The sequence below is a fragment of the Microtus pennsylvanicus genome, chromosome 7 (assembly GCF_037038515.1).
Source record: "Microtus pennsylvanicus isolate mMicPen1 chromosome 7, mMicPen1.hap1, whole genome shotgun sequence".
NCBI classification, from domain to species: Eukaryota; Metazoa; Chordata; class Mammalia; order Rodentia; family Cricetidae; genus Microtus; species Microtus pennsylvanicus.
The window spans coordinates 89,103,966-89,124,289 of NC_134585.1; the positions used below are offsets into that span (position 1 = coordinate 89,103,966).

General features: G+C 43.5%; 1 protein-coding gene across 1 annotated transcript in view; it reads left to right on the forward strand.

Moving 5' to 3' along the window:
- The window catches only part of Egf (epidermal growth factor), a 79,386-nt gene that overhangs the window by 15,790 nt on the left and 43,272 nt on the right, over window positions 1-20,324 (forward strand). The window contains exons 3-10 of the mRNA XM_075981353.1: window positions 696-877; window positions 1,242-1,469; window positions 2,165-2,367; window positions 11,703-11,828; window positions 14,416-14,538; window positions 17,491-17,613; window positions 18,557-18,682; window positions 19,686-19,822. Of these exons, the coding sequence (XP_075837468.1) occupies window positions 696-877; window positions 1,242-1,469; window positions 2,165-2,367; window positions 11,703-11,828; window positions 14,416-14,538; window positions 17,491-17,613; window positions 18,557-18,682; window positions 19,686-19,822 (1,248 nt within the window). The remainder of the gene's footprint in view (window positions 1-695; window positions 878-1,241; window positions 1,470-2,164; window positions 2,368-11,702; window positions 11,829-14,415; window positions 14,539-17,490; window positions 17,614-18,556; window positions 18,683-19,685; window positions 19,823-20,324) is intronic.

A 20,324-nucleotide genomic window follows, 5' to 3' on the forward strand; every position in this document is an offset into this window, starting at 1 on the left:
CACTGAGATCTACAAGATGAATGGGAGAAGGGTGAGGCAGAAGAAAATGGGATCCCATAGCAAAGCTGCTTCTAGAGACTGTGGCTGCAGCTCAGCTGCCTGGCCTCACAGAAAACCCGGGGTGTGAGGCCCAGATGAGCATAAACTAGGTCAGGGGGGCAGACCTGTAATCCCAGCACTCAAGAAACAGAGGCAGGAGGGTCTGGAGTTCAAGGTCATCCTCCAGTACGGAAAGGGTTCCAGACTGAGCTACAGGAGATCCTGTTTCTGAAGTGGGTAGGGAATCCACTCCATGACTCTGCTCAAAGCCAATGGTAAGCTCTGCTTACCCAGAGCTTGGAAAGACCTAAAGCTGAATTTAGGTTAGGATCCCACTACCAAGTACAATCGAATAAACTGCCTGTAAGCATAAAAAAAGAATCTGTGAAGTTATTAATATATTGCAGCTGATCGGCTAATTTCAGTAGTATATAGGATAATTCATGATCCCAAAGCTGTAATACAAATGGCCTACTCACAAGGAGAGGGGTACCGTTGCTGAATCAAAACAAAAACTCGGTGGTTATTTTATCATGTAAGAGATGTGGGGAACACATTCAACGGCATACACTAAAATGACAGACTTCACATGTGCAACCATAGAGCAATTTGTTGTGAGTTATAAATATTAATAATTTTGTATTTTGGTTTTACAGACAGTGTGCCGTGTAGAGAAGAGTGTTTCTGGCATGGCCATAAACTGGATAGATGAGGAGATTCTCTGGGCAGATCAGCGGGAAGGAACCATCACCGTGACAGATATGGAAAGCAACAGTTCCCATGTTCTTCTGAGTTTCTTAAAACAGCCAGCCAGTGTAGCAGTGGATCCGATAGAGAGGTGAGAATCTGTTGTTGTTGTCATTGTTTTTAAGGAAATTGAAGTGAACTGAAATGAACTTCAAACCTCAACAAGATTCCCAAATCATAATACCGGAAAGGCAAACAGACTTCTGGACAATACAGAGATGCCATTTTCTCCAAAAAAGTGGCTGGGTTGGGACTCTGTAGACACCCTCCCTGTTTGGTGTTTTGTAAGAGCTTAGTTTTCTTTCACACTTGAAATCACAATAGGAAATGCACACACATTCTTGAACTCTCATTCAAAATGATCAACCTCTCCCTGGGCAGGCACCAGCGGCGGGAGCCCCCACTTTAGAGACTGTTCCTTCACTTATGGCTGTGCATGCTGTGTGCATCCCCAGGTTGATATTTTGGTCTTCAGAGGTGCCCGGCAGCCTTCACAGAGCAGCTCTCAGTGGGGTGGATGTGAAAACCCTGCTGGAGACACCGGAGAGGATTGCCGCGCTGACCCTGGACGGAGTTGACAAGCGGCTCTTTTGGGCTCAGGACAGCGGAGAAGGAAGACAGGCTTACATTCGTTCCTGTGATTATGATGGTGGTTCCATCCATGTTATCAAACATCAAACACAGTAGGTTTTGCTTTTGAGAGGCAGCCAAACAGTTGCCATTGGAAGCTGGTGTGATGAGTTAATTTTCCTCTTGTCAGCTACAGAGGGGTACTAGTTTGGACCAGAGTCACTAACAGGTCACTACTGAGTGACTCTGGGCAAGTTACTTAATGTCTCCGGTAGTCAGTTTTCTTTCACTGGATAGGTAATAGTACCTGTTTGTTGGTGTTATTGTGAAGATCAAGTAAATATATGCCGATAATAATTAGCAGCGTGTGTAGCATATGGTCTGCTCCCACAGTCGCTCATACGTGTCCTTCTCCGTCATTTTGCCATTTATTTGGGAAGCATTGTTTCTCGTGAAACTGGCTCTGGAGCCAGTGCAGGGAAGAAGCAAAACTTCCCCTGGTGTGGAGCTGTCAAGGCCAGCTCTCTCTTCCCTCCTTACTCCTGGTTTCTTCTCCATTTTCATCACACTTGTGTGCGACAGGAGAGGGAGTTGAAGCTAGAGATTGTATTCTCTTAGTTCTAAGAATGATGACGTAAACCAAATTTTAAACCTAAGATGTGTTTATCTAAACCAAAGTAAGAAAAGAAAGGTGATTAAAATGCAAACAAACAAACAAAAAGTTTCCAGATGGGGGGATTCAGCCTTCAAAATCTAATGAATGTGTGTTCTGCCATTAATGTCCCCTCCCCTTTCTGAATGTTTTTAGGCACAGTTTCTTTACAATGGCCCTTTATGGTGACCGTATCTTCTATTCAACATCGAAAACGAAGGCAATTTGGATAGCCAACAAATACACCGGGAAGGACGTGGTTAGAATGAACCTCAATCCATCCATTGTGCCACCTGGACAACTGAAAGTAGTGCACCCACATGTACAGCCCGGGGTAGAGGACGGTGCCCAGGGCTCTGGTGAGTCGCCAGTTATCCCAGAAGAACCTAGCATGTATTTACTTCTTACCTTCCGGTTCAAGCTAGACGCTTAGGAATTACGGTGTGATGGGGAGATAAATTTTTACTCAGCCTTCATCATTTCTCGGTTAAAACATAGTCCGGAAACAAAAGGCAAATTAAAAAAAGGAAAACACGTAGACATTAATTAGCATTCATTTCCATATATATGAAGAAGGACATACAGGGTTCCTAAGGAAATCAAGCATGGGGGTGGCTTGAATAGTTGAGTCAGTAATGTTCATTTACTTGGCTAACGTTTACTGCTTAAGATTGACTTATTTATGAACAACCATTGGATGCATGGTAGTTAAAAACCCAGACAATAAAACAAAATAAAATGGTCTGAATTGAAGCACTTGCTTGCTATGTATTAACAAAGGGGAGACAGAAGAAAGAGGAAAGCAAGGCAGGATACAATTATACCTTGCAGTGAGCTCAATGGAGGGTATGCTGAGAGGCAAGCAGGGGTGTGACGGTGCCATTTGATTGGCTGATCAAAAACAAACAAACAAATAAATAAATAGTTTATTTGAGCATGTGGCCACTTAGAGAATGTCTACAAGAAAGAACAGTAAATTTACAGAGAAGACATGACAGAAAAATACTTTAAGTCCCTACTAGTGGCCTCTGGGAGGGGGGGTGGCTAAGAAACTCAATGGCAGATGGAGGTGGGTTGGAGCTGTTAGTGTAGCCATAGGCAAAGGTGAGGGGTCAGAGAGCTTGCCTGGGCCTGTGGAGGTTTATGCCTTCAGTCCAACTATCTTAGCATTTGCGGAAAGGCGGGTGGTAGTCTGGTGGTCTCTGTTTCTCCCACCAAACTCCTTCCGTTCTACCTTGTAAGTATGTCTCAAATGTACAGTCCTCTTTGTCCCGCTCCACGTTCATCGACAGTCAGTCTGTCCTGCCTAGCCCCAAATTGTGGTCGGTCACTCGGGATCTATTTCCGTCGTCGTCGTCCATTCAAATAGCAATTCTGATTCATTCACACCCTGCTTGGAGTCTTAAAGGCTATCCTTGGTATTCAGGCTGGAACTCACCATGGATGGGCCCTGTGACATCTGTCTAAACAACTTGGGTTAGTGTCCTTGGCCTTCCTTCAGGTCCTCAGACAGCAGTGGGTAAGCAGGGCTTTAGGCTTTAACTCCGCTGGTCGTGCCCCGGGAGCATGAGTGCCAGGCACTCAGGTTGCCGTCTGACTGTTCCTTCATCTCCTGCATTTCTTTCATTCCCCACTTCACTGAATTTATGCATTCATGCATTATGAGTTTACGCATTAGCTCGCTTTCTTGTCCAGTTGCTTTCCGACTTGTTTCTGTGTGACATGCAGGTACTTCTAGCCAAATCATATCTGTCTCATTGCTGTGTATTTTTGACTACTATAAATGCGATGAATAGTCAAACATTTTTAAATAATGTAGCCAAATGAATGAATAGTTGGCTAATCAAGTCGCAGTCTCAAATTTCCGCTTCTAAGTGTAGTCTGGATTTGAATGTTTTTGCATCTCATTGCTGGAGTTTTGCTTTTTCAAAGTAAGTGTGTGTGTGTGTGTGTGTGTGTGTGTGTGTGTGTGTGTGTGTGATTATTGGACAATTCAATGTGGAATCTGCCACATAAAAGATAACCGGCACTCATAGTCAAGTAGAAGTTTTGTTTCTTATATTTATTAGCACAGATTAGCGTGTTTCATTGTGACATCTTCAGACAGGAACTTTGATCATTCTCACCTCTGTTGCCTTTTCCGGTGTAGCAGAAGAAAAGAGAGAAGAGAGAGATGGGCAGTGAGCAGGGCCCTTTTAAAGGGGAACGTAGTGAATGTGCACAGGAGGTGCTCTTAGTGGCTACAGCTGAGGACAGGGCAAGTCAAGCCAGTACAGATGCCTGAATACTAATGCATGCAGGTTCCAAAGTGCTTCATGTATGTTGTCGTACTGGTCCATTGAGCAGCACTGTGAGACAGGACAGGTGGGAAAATTGTATTATTTCATGATTCATGAACTAACGCACAGCTAGCTAGAGGCTATAGGACTGGGCTTAGTTCTTAGCTCGTGAGACATGGATTTGGGGGGAACTCCTGTCCAATACTTGAGATCATGTTCTCCCTCCCGTGAACACAGTCTCTCTCTCTCTCTAGAATCCCTCACTGTTGGCCGAGGCTTCAAGAGGGATTCAAGTAAGATCATTGAAAACATCAATTTCAGAGAAAAATCTAGGATTTACTGCAGAGCGGTCGCACACATGGCGACAAATAGAACTTGGTGGGGAAGCCAAAGCCAGTGCAGGACCAGGAAAGCCTGGTATCTGGATGCAGTTGCCCTGGGAACTGGCTGCAGCCACTGACCTAAGTGTGACCGTTATGCATACTCCACAGGCAAGTCACCCCCTTGGATTTCGAGAGCATCGCGGCACTGGTCATTATTAACTAGGTTTAAATTGTTTTTAATGCATTAGAGAACAGGGATTCTTCACCTGGGACTTGGAGGGTCCAGTGCCCTTTTTGATTTTACATGAAATATATGAAATGTGTCATCATGTCCCCCAGGGGACAAATAATCAAGGAACTCTTATCAGGTCCTCAATGTGCCAGAGCCTTTCCATTTCTCTGGAGGCTGCTGGGCTCCTTCTTCAGGTTTGCCTAATATTAGAGTTCCCCTGGGAGTTGCTCAGCACCACTGGAGTTTAGGGGACATTTAGTAGCGAAGCTACTTCAGGGAAAATTCGAGAAAATTCTTGTAACCCAGCCGGCATCATTTTTGTGTGAAACACAAGTACTTAAGGCAAATTAGAGAACCCGTGAACTTATTTCTTCTTATCAAATGACTAAGTCGTTGCCTACTAGAGCTGTGCTATAAAATTCTATTTCTTTGGAATCTAATGGGCTATTCGTGTGTGTGCTCTGGAGGGAACCTTCCAAGGTTACATGACTTTGAGATGCTAGGCTCAACAAGTTGTTTCAGTGGGCTGGTTTTCCTTAAGTGGGGAATCACATATGGTTAGATACACTGCTTCTCGCTAAGAACCATTTAGCCAGTGGCTTTTTTCCATTTAATTTCTTATGTAGCAGTCCATGACTTAAAGCTATTCTTTCTGGTGTAGACCCAATTTTGAGCTCTAGACAAATAAAAACAAAACAAAAAGACTGCTAAGCTGCACAGAGATTTTGCAGGGCAACGCTGTAGGGAAGGTTGATTTAAAACCTTTGGGATGTATACATAATACCCCGAAGGGAGCAACCCTGTGAAGACCTGTCTGAGCCCAGCAGAGATGCCCTTCAGGGAAGGAAAGCCTTTAACCTCTTCAAGGGAAATGGATGAGCTGCTGTGTGTACATTCTTTGTTCCCTCACAAAGACAGGCAACTTTAGCTATAGGGGCTTCACCCCAGGTGGGAGGAGGAAAGCGACAGCTTCTGATGACCTGGCCATCTCATGGAGAGTTTCTGAGCTCTTCCCTCGGGCTGCACTCCCTTGTTCTGTACATCCTACTAGGTCAGGGTTGTGCAACATGGAGAGCAGATGAAGAACACCTTCACCAAAGTCTTTGCTTCTGCCTTCCGAGCACTTCTACCTGGATGTCCTCGCTCCAGTCTCAAAGCAAATGACTGACCGGAGAACTCTGCCCACCTGGCTGTCCCCAGAATCGGCACTTCAGTCCCTGGAGCTTGATAAGAGGCAACATTGTTTCCAGAATATTGCATGACTGTGTCTGTAGGTGGCACTGCACGCCTCCTGTTGTACCAGTATCTGGGCATGCAGGGCCCAGCTCCCATTCTGTTCCTCGCTAACCAGCAGGTCAGAAGTGGCCAGCTTGTCCATCATCTGTAAAGTTTCCCTTCAGCCCTTTGCACGATGGCTTCAGAAGCTGTAGATAAGTGCCTATTTCCCCAGAGCCATGTTTTTAAGCTAAGAGTTCAGAGTGACATCATTCTCACTCCAATGCTCCTTACCATGTAACAGTTAGAATACTTCTGCAGAGAGGAATGTTTCCATGTCAAATATATTATTGCTCTGAAGAGAAATTATAGGAAAGGCAAATTCAAAGCTTGGTACTATCCTGTAGCATACATGCTTTCAGAATAAAAAGTTAATTTCCCAGGAGATTTCCCAAAGCATATTCATAAACTTCAGGGTTTTTTTTTTTACATTATTTTATGTGCATTGTTGTTTTGCCTGCGTGTATGTCTTGTGAAGGTGTTAAATCTCCTGGAACTGGAGCTGCAGACAATTGTGAGTGCTAGGAATTGGACCTGGGAACTCTGGAAGAGCAGTCAGTGCTCTTAGCTGCTGAGCCATCTCTCCAGCCTTTGATGTTGGTGTGTTCCTATTGGCTGTTGTTATTCTCTGGATACTCACACTGCAGAGGAGCGCATCTGAGGCTTGTCTGTGTGGGAAGCATGAGTACCAGGCTCCTCTCCCTGGGCTGATGATGCTGGTGCTGGGGGTCAGGAATGCAAGGCTGAGGCTGGCTTTAGCGAGACCACTGTGCCACGGGGGGACACAGGCAAAATGCGGTGGGAACAGTGAGAGTAGAGCCATGCACACCTTTTATTCCCCATCTTCATCCCATGGGCTGGCCAGGCATGTCATAAATGGGCAGAAAATAAGAAAGGAAGGGGCATTATAAGAGTAAGATGCTAGGTTCCCCCATAATACTGGGATTGAACATAAGAACAAGTGCATGCCAGGCAAATGCTTGACCACTGGCTACGCCCCCGGCCCCACGGCACTTCTTTCTCAACTGCTTCAAAGCCATTGGATGGTTTGCATTCTAACTCTTACAGGAATCCAGAAGGATAAAAATAGCAAGTAGCCAAATCCTGTTCTGGTGGGGAAAACAAACAAACAGAAAACACCATTTAAATTTCCAGTAGTGCAAAATGGCAATTCTTGTATTTCTTTCTTTGTGTGTCTGTTTACAGATACCCCCCCCCACTAAAAAAAAAACTATACTAGGTACTTTGGGAAGTCTTTGAAGAAGTTCAGGCAATTATTTATGAGACCTCATCAATAAGAAGGGTAATGAGTGAATCAAAACTGTAACCATAGGTTTTACAGAGATTTACACACATTGTAACATTTTAAGTACGTATGTATACACACTCCATATATACAAGATAAAAAGCATAGCCTACATTCAGAAGGCCTGAGGCTGAGTCAGTTCTCCCCTTATTTGATCTTTGACAAAATTTTTTATCTGTAAAGTGGGAAATATTATTTGTTGTAAATATTCCAATGGTTTGCTCCGAAAATTAAGTTTCATAATTTACTTTATAAAATGATAGTCTAATTTTCATTGACATGTGCTGAGAATGCCAAGTATTTAGTTATAAGAGTCATTAGGGTAAATGGCCTGAATGAAAAAGACTAGAAAAGATTTGTTGATGAGGTCAATGTTACCCAGAATTAAAACAGGGGAAAAATGTGAAGGATGGAGGGAGCAGGCAAGGGAATCCCATGGTCACTGCTTTAGAACTGGATCAGGAACAACTGTGCTTTACTGGACTGGAGGACAGTCATGGTGGCCTGAGGACTCATTGGGTAGCTACTGAAGTCACGGTGGGCTGTGGATATCGAAAGCCACCATTAGGAGCTTGCATTGACATCAAGGGTGGTTAAACCCTTTGCTGGGCTCTTCAATGGGGTGTCATCTGAAGACAGCAGCCGCATTTTGAGTGTGAACACTGGCCTATTTTGAAGCTCAAGAACAGCAGGTTAAGAAGATTAAACAAAAATATAACTCTCAATCCTGAGTTTTGCAACTTCCTGACATGACCTCTCAAATGTTTAGCATCTGAATTCAGGCCATGCAGTCAGCATCGCCATACCACAGTGATCACTTTCCCACCCATGTTCAGCACTGGGGCATGGCATATATTAATACTGAATGTCGTTTGAAGCCATCAGCAGCAGGCAGAGTAGAGCAGTCTGCCAGAGTCTCAGTTCTATCTCTAAGGTCGACTGGGAATTCAAGGGCAAACCAAACAGGGTGGCAGGTGCCATGGCCAGGTGCTAGACACACACAATATATATGACGTACTCTCAGTAAGTTATCAATTAAAAACATGGAACTAGGATACATATGCATAACTAGAATGATGGTGATGATGGTCCAGATGAATAACAGAATGGAAACACAAGGTGAGATAGACAATAGTGGGTTAAGTATAGAATTCAACATACCACCTCCAAGCTAGACAGCAATGTTCTCTTCATCATTCAGTTTGACTTTTCTATTACCATACAAGTTTGAAGTCTTTGCGGTATAAATTAGAGGAATTACTATAAACAATTAATTCTGTTTAGAATCATACAGCTGTTTCTAAAAGGAGAGAGAGAGCTGGGTGTTGGGGCTCATACCTATCATGCCAGCACTCAGGAGACTGAGTAGGAGGATGAAAAATTTGAAGTCCGGCTGGACTACACAGCAAGACCCTGTTCGGGATGGGGAAAAAAATGCCCTGGGAATGTAGGTCAGTGGTAGAGCACCTGCCTAGTGTGTACCAAGCCCTGAGTCTGATCCTTAGCACTGAAAAAATAATTTAAAATAAAAAGAGAGAGGTATTGAAGAGCATCTGTTTCAGCACTTCTTTTTTTTAATTTTTTTAAAAATATTTATTTATTACATATACAATACTCTATCTGTGTGTATGCCTGCAGGCCAGAAGAGGGCACCAGACCTTGTTACAGATGGTTGTGAGCCACCATGTGGTTGCTGGGAATTGAACTCAAGACCTTTGGAAGAGCAGACAATGCTCTTAACCTCTGAACCATCTCTCCAGCCCCTGTTTCAGCACTTCTATTTCGTGGGTCAGGAAAGGAAGGCCAGAGAGGTAAAGTGATTTTGTAGAAGACAGAACAGAGCTTGGGTCTCACGGTTCTTACCCCCTAATTAGCGCCCCTCTGAAGTCGGGAAAGTGTTGATAGGGGTATTGATGGGAAGCAGAACCCCATTTATTCTATCTTAGGGAAGTGGTGGCTTTTTCGTGTCATTAAGTCGAAGTCTCCTGTAAACGCTTCCGGGTGGCTGATGCTGTTCACTTGAAAAGTTAACAAAAGTTAAACATGCTTTATGCTTTAATTTTTTTTAAATTGAAATGATTGTGTGTTGTTTCCAATACTAAACATTTCTAGTCATATTATGTGGGGCATTTTATTTTTAACTTTGCTTTAACTCTTAATTCTCTCCTCTTCCTCCTCCTCCCCTTTCTTTTGTTCAAGGGTGAGTAGACCAGACTGGCTTTGACATTGCTATGGAGCTGAGGATGACATGCAGCTTCTGCTCCTCCCGCCTCCACCTCTTAGTGCTGAGATACAGGCGTGCGCCACTCACCTGGCTTACGCTGTGCTGGAAATCAAACCCAAGGCTTCGGACATGGCAGGCAAGCACACCGCCAACTGAACTACATCCCCAGCCCCTAACACTGCTTAAATTTTTGATAGCATAAGCAAAGCACAGAAATATGAACAATATATGTGCGTTAACTGATATAAAACCACAGAAAATAGACAAAATTTTGGGATTAATCTCCAAAAGATGAGCCAGTGCAGTTTGACATACCCAGGAGACAGGGTTGGATTTGCATTTATACTTGGCAAGACTGTGCATTTAATTCTGTCAAGACATTTGAAAAAAATAAATTAGAAATATTTAAGAAAATAAGACAGATTTCTCTGAGTTCAAGGCCAGTCTGGTCTATAGCGAGAGTTCCAGGATGGCCACGGGTTACACAGAGAAACACCACTTCAGGGGTGGGGATGGGGAGACAGATTAGCTAAAAGTAGTTAGGTACCTGCGAATAACGTAAAGTACGGTAGGTGAGAGTTTCTATACGTGTGTTTTGAATACTCTGGCATCAGAATCACTCTGGATTCTGTAATATGTAGATTCCCGGGTAGCTTTTTGTATGTCTGTCACTGATGCTGAAAAAATATGCATGGGAGGTGACCGACTTGGACTGAGATCCTGCACCAGGTCCTGAACAGACCCAACCATAATGATGTCCCACATCACCTGAGAAATCAGGAGCATGACGAATCCCCCAAGTTCAGTTTCCCCTGTAGGACACCCAGAAAGGGGAGTAACGGAAGCCAACCAACCAATCTGTTCTTTGTATTATGCCATATCCCCCTTCCTGTTCAGGCCAGCTTTTCTGTCGCACACAGCACGGCACCTCTCCATACTTAGATGAAATGCTGCTAGATATACGGATTCCAAATAAAAACCAAAGAAGTCATTTAACTAAATTCATTCAGATTTTATCTTTTGACAGTGACTAGATTTTTATTTTTTAAGATAAGGTCTTACTAGACGTGCTCTTGCCTGTCTCCGGAGATCCCATCTCCGATCTTCTTTCTTGACCTTCACCTTTTCCCACGTGTCTGTCTCCGTCTCTCTACTATTCTGGAAATTTGTACTTATGATTACTTCTGAATTTCTAAAGCACAAAAGGCATACGATTAAAATTGGTAAAATGTACGAGGGGGGCATACTGAACAAAGTTCTGAACTCTTTGAAAAGGGATACATGCTACCGGCGTTACTTCTTGACATTGGGTCCGAAACGTAAAAGTACCATGCTAGCCACCTATATTCATCATCGTGAATTTAACCTAAGCATCAATTTATGGTTAATGACCACATAACGCCAGTACTCCAGTTATTTACAACTCAAGCCAACTCTAGCTAACTCATCCCAAGCATCCGTTTCACTAAGCAGACTTTACTGTTTCCTCTGGGATATTTCATAGCACACGGAAGCTAGCGGCAGTAAAATGGAAATATTCAGGGGTAAGCCATACGCCAGTGGAAAATATTAAGTATAAAACCCTCGTCTTTAAATAATGACCATAAAACCAGCCCAGGATTAAACAGACTTGAGGTATATTTCAGCCAAGAAACGCATTCTGAAGTTTGAAGCTTTTTAAATTCTTCAAGATAAAAAGAGGCAAAGCACAGTGAAAGTGCTGAGACGGTCTCCAGCTAATTAGGACACCCTGCTGCGTCCCCAGGGACTGCTTGGGCGTGTGTGTGTGCGTGTGTGTGTGTCTGTGTGTGTGCGTGCGTGCGTGTGTGTTGTGTGTGTGCGTGCGTGCGTGTGTGTTGTGTGTGTGTGTATGTGTGTGCGTGCGTGCGTGCGTGCGTGCGTGCGTGCGTGTGTGTGTGTGTGTGTGTGTGTGTGACGCTGTCTGCCGGCTGATTGGCACCTCCGTGACGTCACTGCGAGATTAGCCCCGCCCCACGGGCCCTCTGTGAAAAAAGCACGTCCACTTGCTCTGATAGAAAGCATCTTCTGTTTTAGACTCGGAACTTTGCAAACAGAGGAGGGGACAGTGCCACTACGGCCCGTGCGAGCGAAACGGCAAGTCCCACTCGTGCGCATGCGCTGAGGGCTACACGTTAAGCCGAGACCGGAAGTACTGCGAAGGTAAAGTACGCGTGCGCCGAAGCTATGCTGTGGACAGGTGCACGGCGATCTGCCCATGAAGTCGGTGTGACTGTGACTTGCGTTAGTGGGACGGGGGTTGGGGGACTGTTTAGGTCCCCAAGGGAAACAAACTTCAGCCTTCCCTTCCTTCCTGTCTTCCTGTCTTCCTGTCTTCCTCCTTCCCTTCCTCCCTCTGTCCCTCCTTCCCTCCCTCCTTCCCTTTTTTCCTTTCCCGGAAGAGAACTTTTTCTTCTGTTTTAATAGACTTTTTAAAAATAGACTTCTGTTGCTAGATGCAGCCCGCTAGGAAGCTGCTGCTGAGGGGCTGGTAAAAGGCCAGGGTTTTCTTTTTCTAAAGATTTATTATTTTTATTCTGTGTGTGCGTGCCTGCGTGTACTTATGTGCACCCCGTTCATGCCTGGTGCCTGTGGGCGCTAGAGAGGGTGTGGGATCCTCTGGAACTAGGGCTAAGGATATGAGCCACTATGTGGGTCCTGGGAACTGAACCCAGATCTTCTGTTAGGGCAGCAAGGACTCTTAACCTCGGAGCCAACTTTTTGGTTTTAAGGCCAGAGCTTTCTGAGTGCAGTCAGTACATCTTTTGTTCGACTTTGTGCAAAGTATCAGGAAGAGCAATTTCTTTCCTAACTTTTATATATTTTCAGGAGTGATTCCATAGCTACCATCAGATTGAGAGTGCCCCTCACAATCTTCCCCACAGGGTACCCCTCACAATCTTCCCCACAGAATGCCCCTCACAATCTTCCTCACAGAGTGCCCCTCACAATCTTCCCCACAGAATGCCCCTCACAATCTTCCTCACAGAGCGCTCCTCACACATCTTCCTCACGGAGTGCTCCTCACACATCTTCCCCACAGAGTGCCCCTCACAATCTTCCCCACAGAGTACCCCTCACAATCTTCCTCACAGAGCGCTCCTCACACTTCTTCCCCAGAGTGCTCCTCACACATCTTCCTCACAGAGTGCTCCTCACACTTCTTCCCCACAGAGCGCTCCTCACACATCTTCCTCATGGAGTGCTCCTCACACTTCTTCCCCCACGGAGTGCTCCTCACACTTCTTCCCCCACGGAGTGCTCCTCACACTTCTTCCCCACGGAGTGCTCCTCACACTTCTTCCCCACGGAGTGCCCCTCACACTTCTTCCCCACGGAGTGCTCCTCACACTTCTTCCCCCACGGAGTGCTCCTCACACTTCTTCCCCCACGGAGTGCCCCTCACACTTCTTCTCCTACAGAGTGCTCCTCACACATCTTCTCCTACAGAGTGCTCCTCACACATCTTCCCCACGGAGTGCCCCTCACACTTCTTCCCCACGGAGTGCCCCTCACACTTCTTCCCCACGGAGTGCTCCTCACACTTCTTCCCCACGGAGTGCTCCTCACAATCTTCCTCACAGAGTGCTCCTCACACATCTTCCCCACGGAGTGCCCCTCACACTTCTTCCCCCACGGAGTGCTCCTCACACTTCTTCCTCACAGAGTGCTCCTCACACATCTTCCTCACAGAGTGCTCCTCACACATCTTCTCCTACAGAGTGCCCCTCACACTTCTTCTCCACGGAGTGCTCCTTACACATCTTCCTCACAGCGTGTTCCCTACACAGTGCTCCTCACATAGCTTTCCCACAAAGTGTTCCTCACACGTTCCTCACAGAGTGTTCCTTACACAGCTTCCCCAGAGTGCTCCTTACCTCTCTTCTCTGTACAAGATTCAGAGAGAATCCTGGGAGGCGGAATCTAGCTGGTTCCTTCTCTAAGCCTCCTGTTTGGGAATTCTTGATCCAACATAATGAACCATGGAGAAATAACTCTTGTCTTTTAAAAGGTGCTGTGAGCACACATTCAGAAAAATTAAATGGTTTTAGGCACATCTAGCCTATGACTGTTACAGTTCTGTGCTTATGCCAGAACTGTAGTATCCCAGAAGCAGAGGGCGACAGCTTGCACTTCAGTGAGACAGGGCTGTTGGAGAAGTGTCCCTCGTGAGGCCTGGGAAAAGACCAAAAACAGAACAGGAAGTATCCTAAACTGGCTAAGATGTTCTAATCCCAGCTTCGCAGGAGGCTGCAGCAGGATCGAAGTTCAGGACCAGCCTGGCCTTCTCAGTGTTTTCAAGGAGACCTGAGGTGGATGTTGTGGCAAGCTTGAGACTGTGGAGGCTTAGGGAGACCCTATCTCTAACTAAAAAGGAAGGCGGTGGACACGTAGTGGCTACTCAGTGACAGAGTGCTAACTTAACACATGTAGTCCTCTGGGTTTAACCCTCAGAGTCCCAAAAAGGGGACCCAAGCTTTCAGAGGACTCTGTGTTACATTGTATTAATGGGTAATCCCAGTCTAACACTCTGAGAAAGCACTCTCGAGGTCACTCTGGCACCACAGAGGTGACTTTCATGAGCTCTGAACTGACTTCTGTCAGCCTCCTGAGGATTGCAGAAGCAACTTTTTCGCAGTAAGTTGCAGTAGAAGCAAGCACGGGATGCCCTGCGCCTAGCTAATTAGGAATATCGCAGTTTCTTTTCAAGGATAACATCTGACTGTGTGTTGCTGTTGTTGTTGTGCAGATGTCAACGAATGTGCCTCTCACAACCATGGCTGCACTCTTGGGTGTGAAAACACCCCGGGATCCTACTACTGCACATGCCCTGCAGGGTTTGTTCTGCTTCCTGATGGGAAACGATGTCACGGTAAGCTACAGCAAGTCTCTATTGCAGTATTTTATCTCAGTAATGTCCCTCAGCTGGCTGTGATCTGAGTTGGTGTTCTTCAGTTAGCAGTCTGCATCGAAATGACCTGGGCACTTCATTTCATTTTGCTTTATAAAACATGGGTAGCTGAAGCTGGACATGGTGGTACACATTTGTAATCCTGGCCCTCTGAAGGCTGAGATGGGAGAATCACAAGTTCAAGACCAGCCTGAGATACACAGAAGGAGTTTGTCTTAAAAACCAACAACCACATGTATAACTAGGCTCTAATACAGGCCTATTAAAAATATAAACCAAAAAACCCTTTAGGGTCAGGGAAATAAAACTATATAAATAAACAAACATTTTATCTATACTATCGAATATTTACTGTGTCTCTAAAAGAGAGGCATGTCATAAACAGTCAGGATACATTCTTACACCTAAAGACTGACAATCGTCCCTGTCTTAGTTAGGGTTTCTGTTGCTGTGAAGAGACCGTGACTACAGCGACTAGAATAAAGGGAAACATTTAACTGGGGCTGGCTTACAGTTTTATGGTTTAGTCCATTATCATCATGGCGGGACATGGCAGCACGCAGACAGACACGGTGCTGGAGACGAGCTGAGAGTTCGACATCTTGATCCGCAGGCAGCAGAAGCAACTGCACCACTCTGAGTGTAGCTTGAGCACAGGAGACCTCAAAGTCCACTGCACAGTAGCACTCTTCTTCCAAAAAGTCCACCGCACAGTAGCACTCTTCTTCCAAAAAGTCCACTGCACAGTAGCACTCTTCTTCCAAAAAGTCCACTGCACAGTAGCACTCTTCTTCCAAAAAGTCCACTGCACAGTAGCACTCTTCTTCCAAAAAGTCCACTGCACAGTAGCACTCTTCTTCCAAAAAGTCCACTGCACAGTAGCACTCTTCTTCCAAAAAGTCCACTGCACAGTAGCACTCTTCTTCCAAAAAGTCCACCGCACAGTAGCACTCTTCTTCCAAAAAGTCCACTGCACAGTAGCACTCTTCTTCCAAAAAGTCCACTGCACAGTAGCACTCTTCTTCCAAAAAGTCCACTGCACAGTAGCACTCTTCTTCCAAAAAGTCCACTGCACAGTAGCACTCTTCTTCCAAAAAGGCCACACCTATTCTAACAAGGCCACACTTCCTAATAGTGTCTGTCACTTCTTATGGGGGCCATTTTCTTTCAAACCATCACAATCCCCTAGTATCTGTCAGTTTCTAGATACAATCACAATACTGCTGTCATATCCTTAAAAATTGACAATAATTCTTTATAGCACCAAATATCATTTTTCTATTACCTTCTCTTATGAGATTGTATTAAAAACTAATAAAAACAAAACTTTCAAATCCACATAAGCTTGTGCTATAAAGTAGTTAATTTAAATTATCTTTTAAAAGTCTTGTACATAATGGATTTATTTAAATAAGTGTTCCAATAAAGACCGTGTGTTAACTTGATGCACCTGTCTCTTACAGATACTTATTATTCCTTGTATAGTATTCACTAAATTAACTATTTTTATTTACTCCAGGGCTTTTGCTTTGTGGCTTTTGTTAATTATATTTTTACAAAGTAGCTGAAATATTCTGCAACCTTGTAGCTATATCTATAGATTGCATTAGATTCAGCATGGACATTTCTTGGCCAGAATACATTTAAATATAATTGTGCTTCCACCAACATACAGATAATGAAATGCCCTGTTGTTTCTTTGTGTCATGAGATTGGTCAGTGATATTCGTCTGTTCTAAAGCCCCCAGTCACCTTTGAATAATTATTTCCTAGATCTATTATTTTACCGAGTTTCTAAGTAATAGTCTAGTCTTGTCATTTCTTTTTAATTATTAATTAGAATGCTTTTATAAAGAGAACTTTCGTTAACTACTTGCTTACCCAAGACAGTGTAGTCCTGCCTTCTAATCTACTCTGTTGGCTGACTAATCAACAGACGCGTGTTTGAAAAATCATGTTTCCCAGATGATGGAGAATAGGTGTGTCTGTGTTCCTCTGTGTTTATGAAACAAGACTTGTTGAAATCGATGGATAATAAATAATGAACCACTTGGAAATTACCTATGATCTTTGTATGTCTGATACTTGTTTTTGAACTATTAGCAAATATCCTGAAATATTGGCTGTAAATGGATTGTCTGTAGAGCCCCCATATGCCAATGATAGAATATACAGTTTTACTTCATTCTCAAAGTGTCTAGAAATTTTATGGTACACATTTTCAATTTACATTTTAAATGTACTGAAATAATCTTGGTGCAAGGTATAGAGTAGAGCGTGTTTGCTCAAATCACTCTGCAGTTTTTCTTTTCGGTCGTTTACATGCGCACACCTCTTTAATACTTTCTACAGCACAAATGTATATGACCTTGAAGGTTTTATTTTTATTAATTTCTTTGGTACAGTCTCATTAGAGTAGTGTAGGTTATCCTGGATCCCGGGGTTCTCCTGCCTCAGCTTCTCTGACTGGGATTACAGGATACATCATTCCCAGCTGAAGCATTTTCTGAGTCTGGTCTATCCTGTCCAGTTCTAATGCGCTGTGCCTTCCCATTCCCTTTTCCAGTGTTCTGAAGTTGCATGCTAGCCCACATAAATCCCAGCACACTCCAGACACTTACCTTCCACTTTGGTGATTGTTAAGAGCCTCTCGTTTCTCTTCCTACATTTAATTACACACAACACAGCTCTACCTTTCTACCACGTGTAATTAGTTTTATTTTCCTCAAATCCTAGCTCTTTAATTTTTTTTAGATTGATATTTTGTTTCTTGTTTTTATATTTTCAGTACTATAGCATCTCATAAATGTTAGATATTTTATCCAACTTCCTCCTTTCAGAGTGGCAACTGATTATAACAAATTCTCACACCCAATTTGAACATTAATTTTTACTTTGTCCTTTCCTAACTAGAACTTACTCCTTGCCCAAGCAACGCATCTGAATGCAGCCACGGCTGTGTTCTGACATCAGATGGTCCCCTGTGTATCTGTCCTGAAGGTTCAGTGCTTGAGACAGATGGGAAAACGTGCAGTGGTGAGTTTTTTTGCCTTTTGTTGACTTGACGATATGAATCTTCTAAAAGACACCAAATTTAACCTTATCCCCAAAGCGGACTATAATTTTCAATTGTCACATACTGAAAGACATGGATGCAGCAGATGAATATGTAAATTTGAGAGGTTTTTGAGATGGCAGCGTTGGCTTGTTTCTAGAATGTTCTTTGACATTGTTAGTCCCGGAATAGCATCCCCAGCTCCTAGCAGTGTGATGTAAACTGCCCATGTGGTCTCAGTGCTGCCAGGCTGGTGCAGAGTGCTCAGAACATTGTTGGCAACTCATCACTAACCCTCTGCTTTTTTCTTCCTAGAGGCCTAAGCACATAGAAGTCTGGGTGGAACTCCAGATTAGCAGGAGAGTTTTAAAAGTAGTTTTTTTTTTTTGTTTTTTGTTTTGGTTTTTTTTGAGACAGGGTTTCTCTGTGGTAGTTTTTAATTGTTTAAATAAAATATGCCAAAAATGAAAAAAAATATTATGTGAAATTTAGTATTATCCAAAAATAGAATTGGAAATAAAGCAAATTAAGATAGTTGAGAAGTAAAACAAAGAAACAAAAATGCAAAAGTCAAGAGGCCAAAAACATATGAGATAGAAAAATTGTATTACTCTGCAGGAAGAGTTAGGACAAATTCAAAATGCTTTTCTTTGTCTAGCCGACTGCCAGCGCATGCGTTCTTGAACTCAGTGGTGGCACACAAGGACGAGGCCCACTGGAATGTGAAGGGTTAACATCAAAATGCTGGGTTCTGGGGAAGCGGATGCTGTGACATTTTCCTCTAAACTCTGACAATTAAGTAGATGGCAGCAGCATGGATGAATAAGAAAATGGGTTTAAAGGGAAACACAGTTGTTTCTTTGGAGTACTTTCATGAAACATTGTTTTATCTTGTGTGATATAATATCACACTGGATTCTGTAGGTTGTTCATCGCCTGATAATGGTGGATGCAGTCAGATCTGTCTTCCTCGCAGCCCAGTGTCCTGGGAATGTGGTTGCTTTCCTGGGTATGACCTACAATCGGACCAAAAGACCTGTGCAGCGTCAGGTTAGTGTCGTGGTTGTTCAAAAGCCTCCCGTGAAAAAGGTCACATAAAAATAGTGTTACATTAGAAATATACAAAGTCAAATTGCTTTTGATTCTTGGTAGAAAATATGATTTAAAAAAATGTTGGAAGTGGGAAATAAATCCTGTGACTATGAATAATGTAAATAGTAATAACATAAATAAGTTTTGAAGAATATTTATGCCACTTTAACTAAGTGGGCATCCAGCCACTTAAAGAAGGGAAGGTATCTTTAGTAGATGAGGAGGCCATCATGGACATAGTCTTAAAGGGTTTTATAATTAAGAGATGTTTATAAATGTTTATAGATTGACTTGATTTTGATCTTTCTGGCAAATGTAATAAATAATTGCAACATTCAATAAGTTCTATCTTTTTCCTTTAACTTTAATGTGAAGTTTATGCTTCAACTGTTTCTTTTCACCTTCCGATATTCCATCTTTTCTGACTTTCACCACCCTTGGAAATCTTAGATTTATGCAAAATTGGTTTTGTCTGTTGTAGTTGTTTATGTTGATAATCTGAGATACTATAATTCTGATTCTGTGAAGCTTGCCCAAGTCCTACCCAATAGTCTTAATTCCACACGGTCTTGGTTAATAAAACCTAACACATCTGGAGAATGATTAGAAAGCATTATAAATTCAAGGAATTATGATCCCCTTTGAGAAGAGCACCCAGCAAGGGAAAATTAATGGACGGATTCAACATGTGTGGGTGAAAGAGTTGACAGCCAGAAGACTCGAGTTATTCGTCTATGGTTCTGGTTATTTGATCTTGCTCTTTTGGGATGAAGCCTTGGCAGTGACACCTCGTAAGAGATGGGGGTCTTTGCCTGCATCTGTTACATCACAGTGTTGGGGAAGTGAGCAAGCTAGTACTGCAGGGATTAAAGAAGAGGGCGCAGTGAAAAGCAGGAGTCAGAAGTGCTGTGGGGCTTAAAGCATGTTTCAATTTCAGCCGTATATGAAATTTGGTTAACAGGACCACAGCCATTTTTACTGTTCGCAAATTCTCAAGACATCCGACACATTCATTTCGACGGAACAGACTACAGAACTCTGCTCAGTCGGCAAATGGGAACCGTCCTTGCCCTAGATTATGATCCGGTGGAAAACAAGGTACACTTTTCTTTTTCGTGGACAGATATGAAGGTCTGTTAAATGACTGGAGGATTTTAGCTTCACTGATGACCTGGGCTTCTTGAAAAATCCTCTGCCATGCTCACAATAATCAGACCCAGAACAGGTTAAATATATACATTTAAGAAGCATCAAGGACTCTCTCTGCTATGATATCCCTGCCCTGTTCCTTTTTAGCCGTTTTACTGGGGAGATTGTGTAGCGTACTATGTCAGTTTCCTCTCCGGAGATGCAGGTGGGAGACTAGCATGATGCTTTGCCCATAGCTGTTGCCCGGTGAGCAGGCTTTTGATTTTTTTGCTAGTAGCGGGAGGAGGGTGGGTTGGGACTGGGGCATATGAAGTATGAGTTAATAATTGGCATTTGGTATATATCACTGGGAGATGGGACTTAATGACTTCTGAACTTTGAGGAAACAAGCTTCATGCTTATGTGGAAATGGCAGCTTAACATACAACATTGTTTACAGAGCTGAGAATGA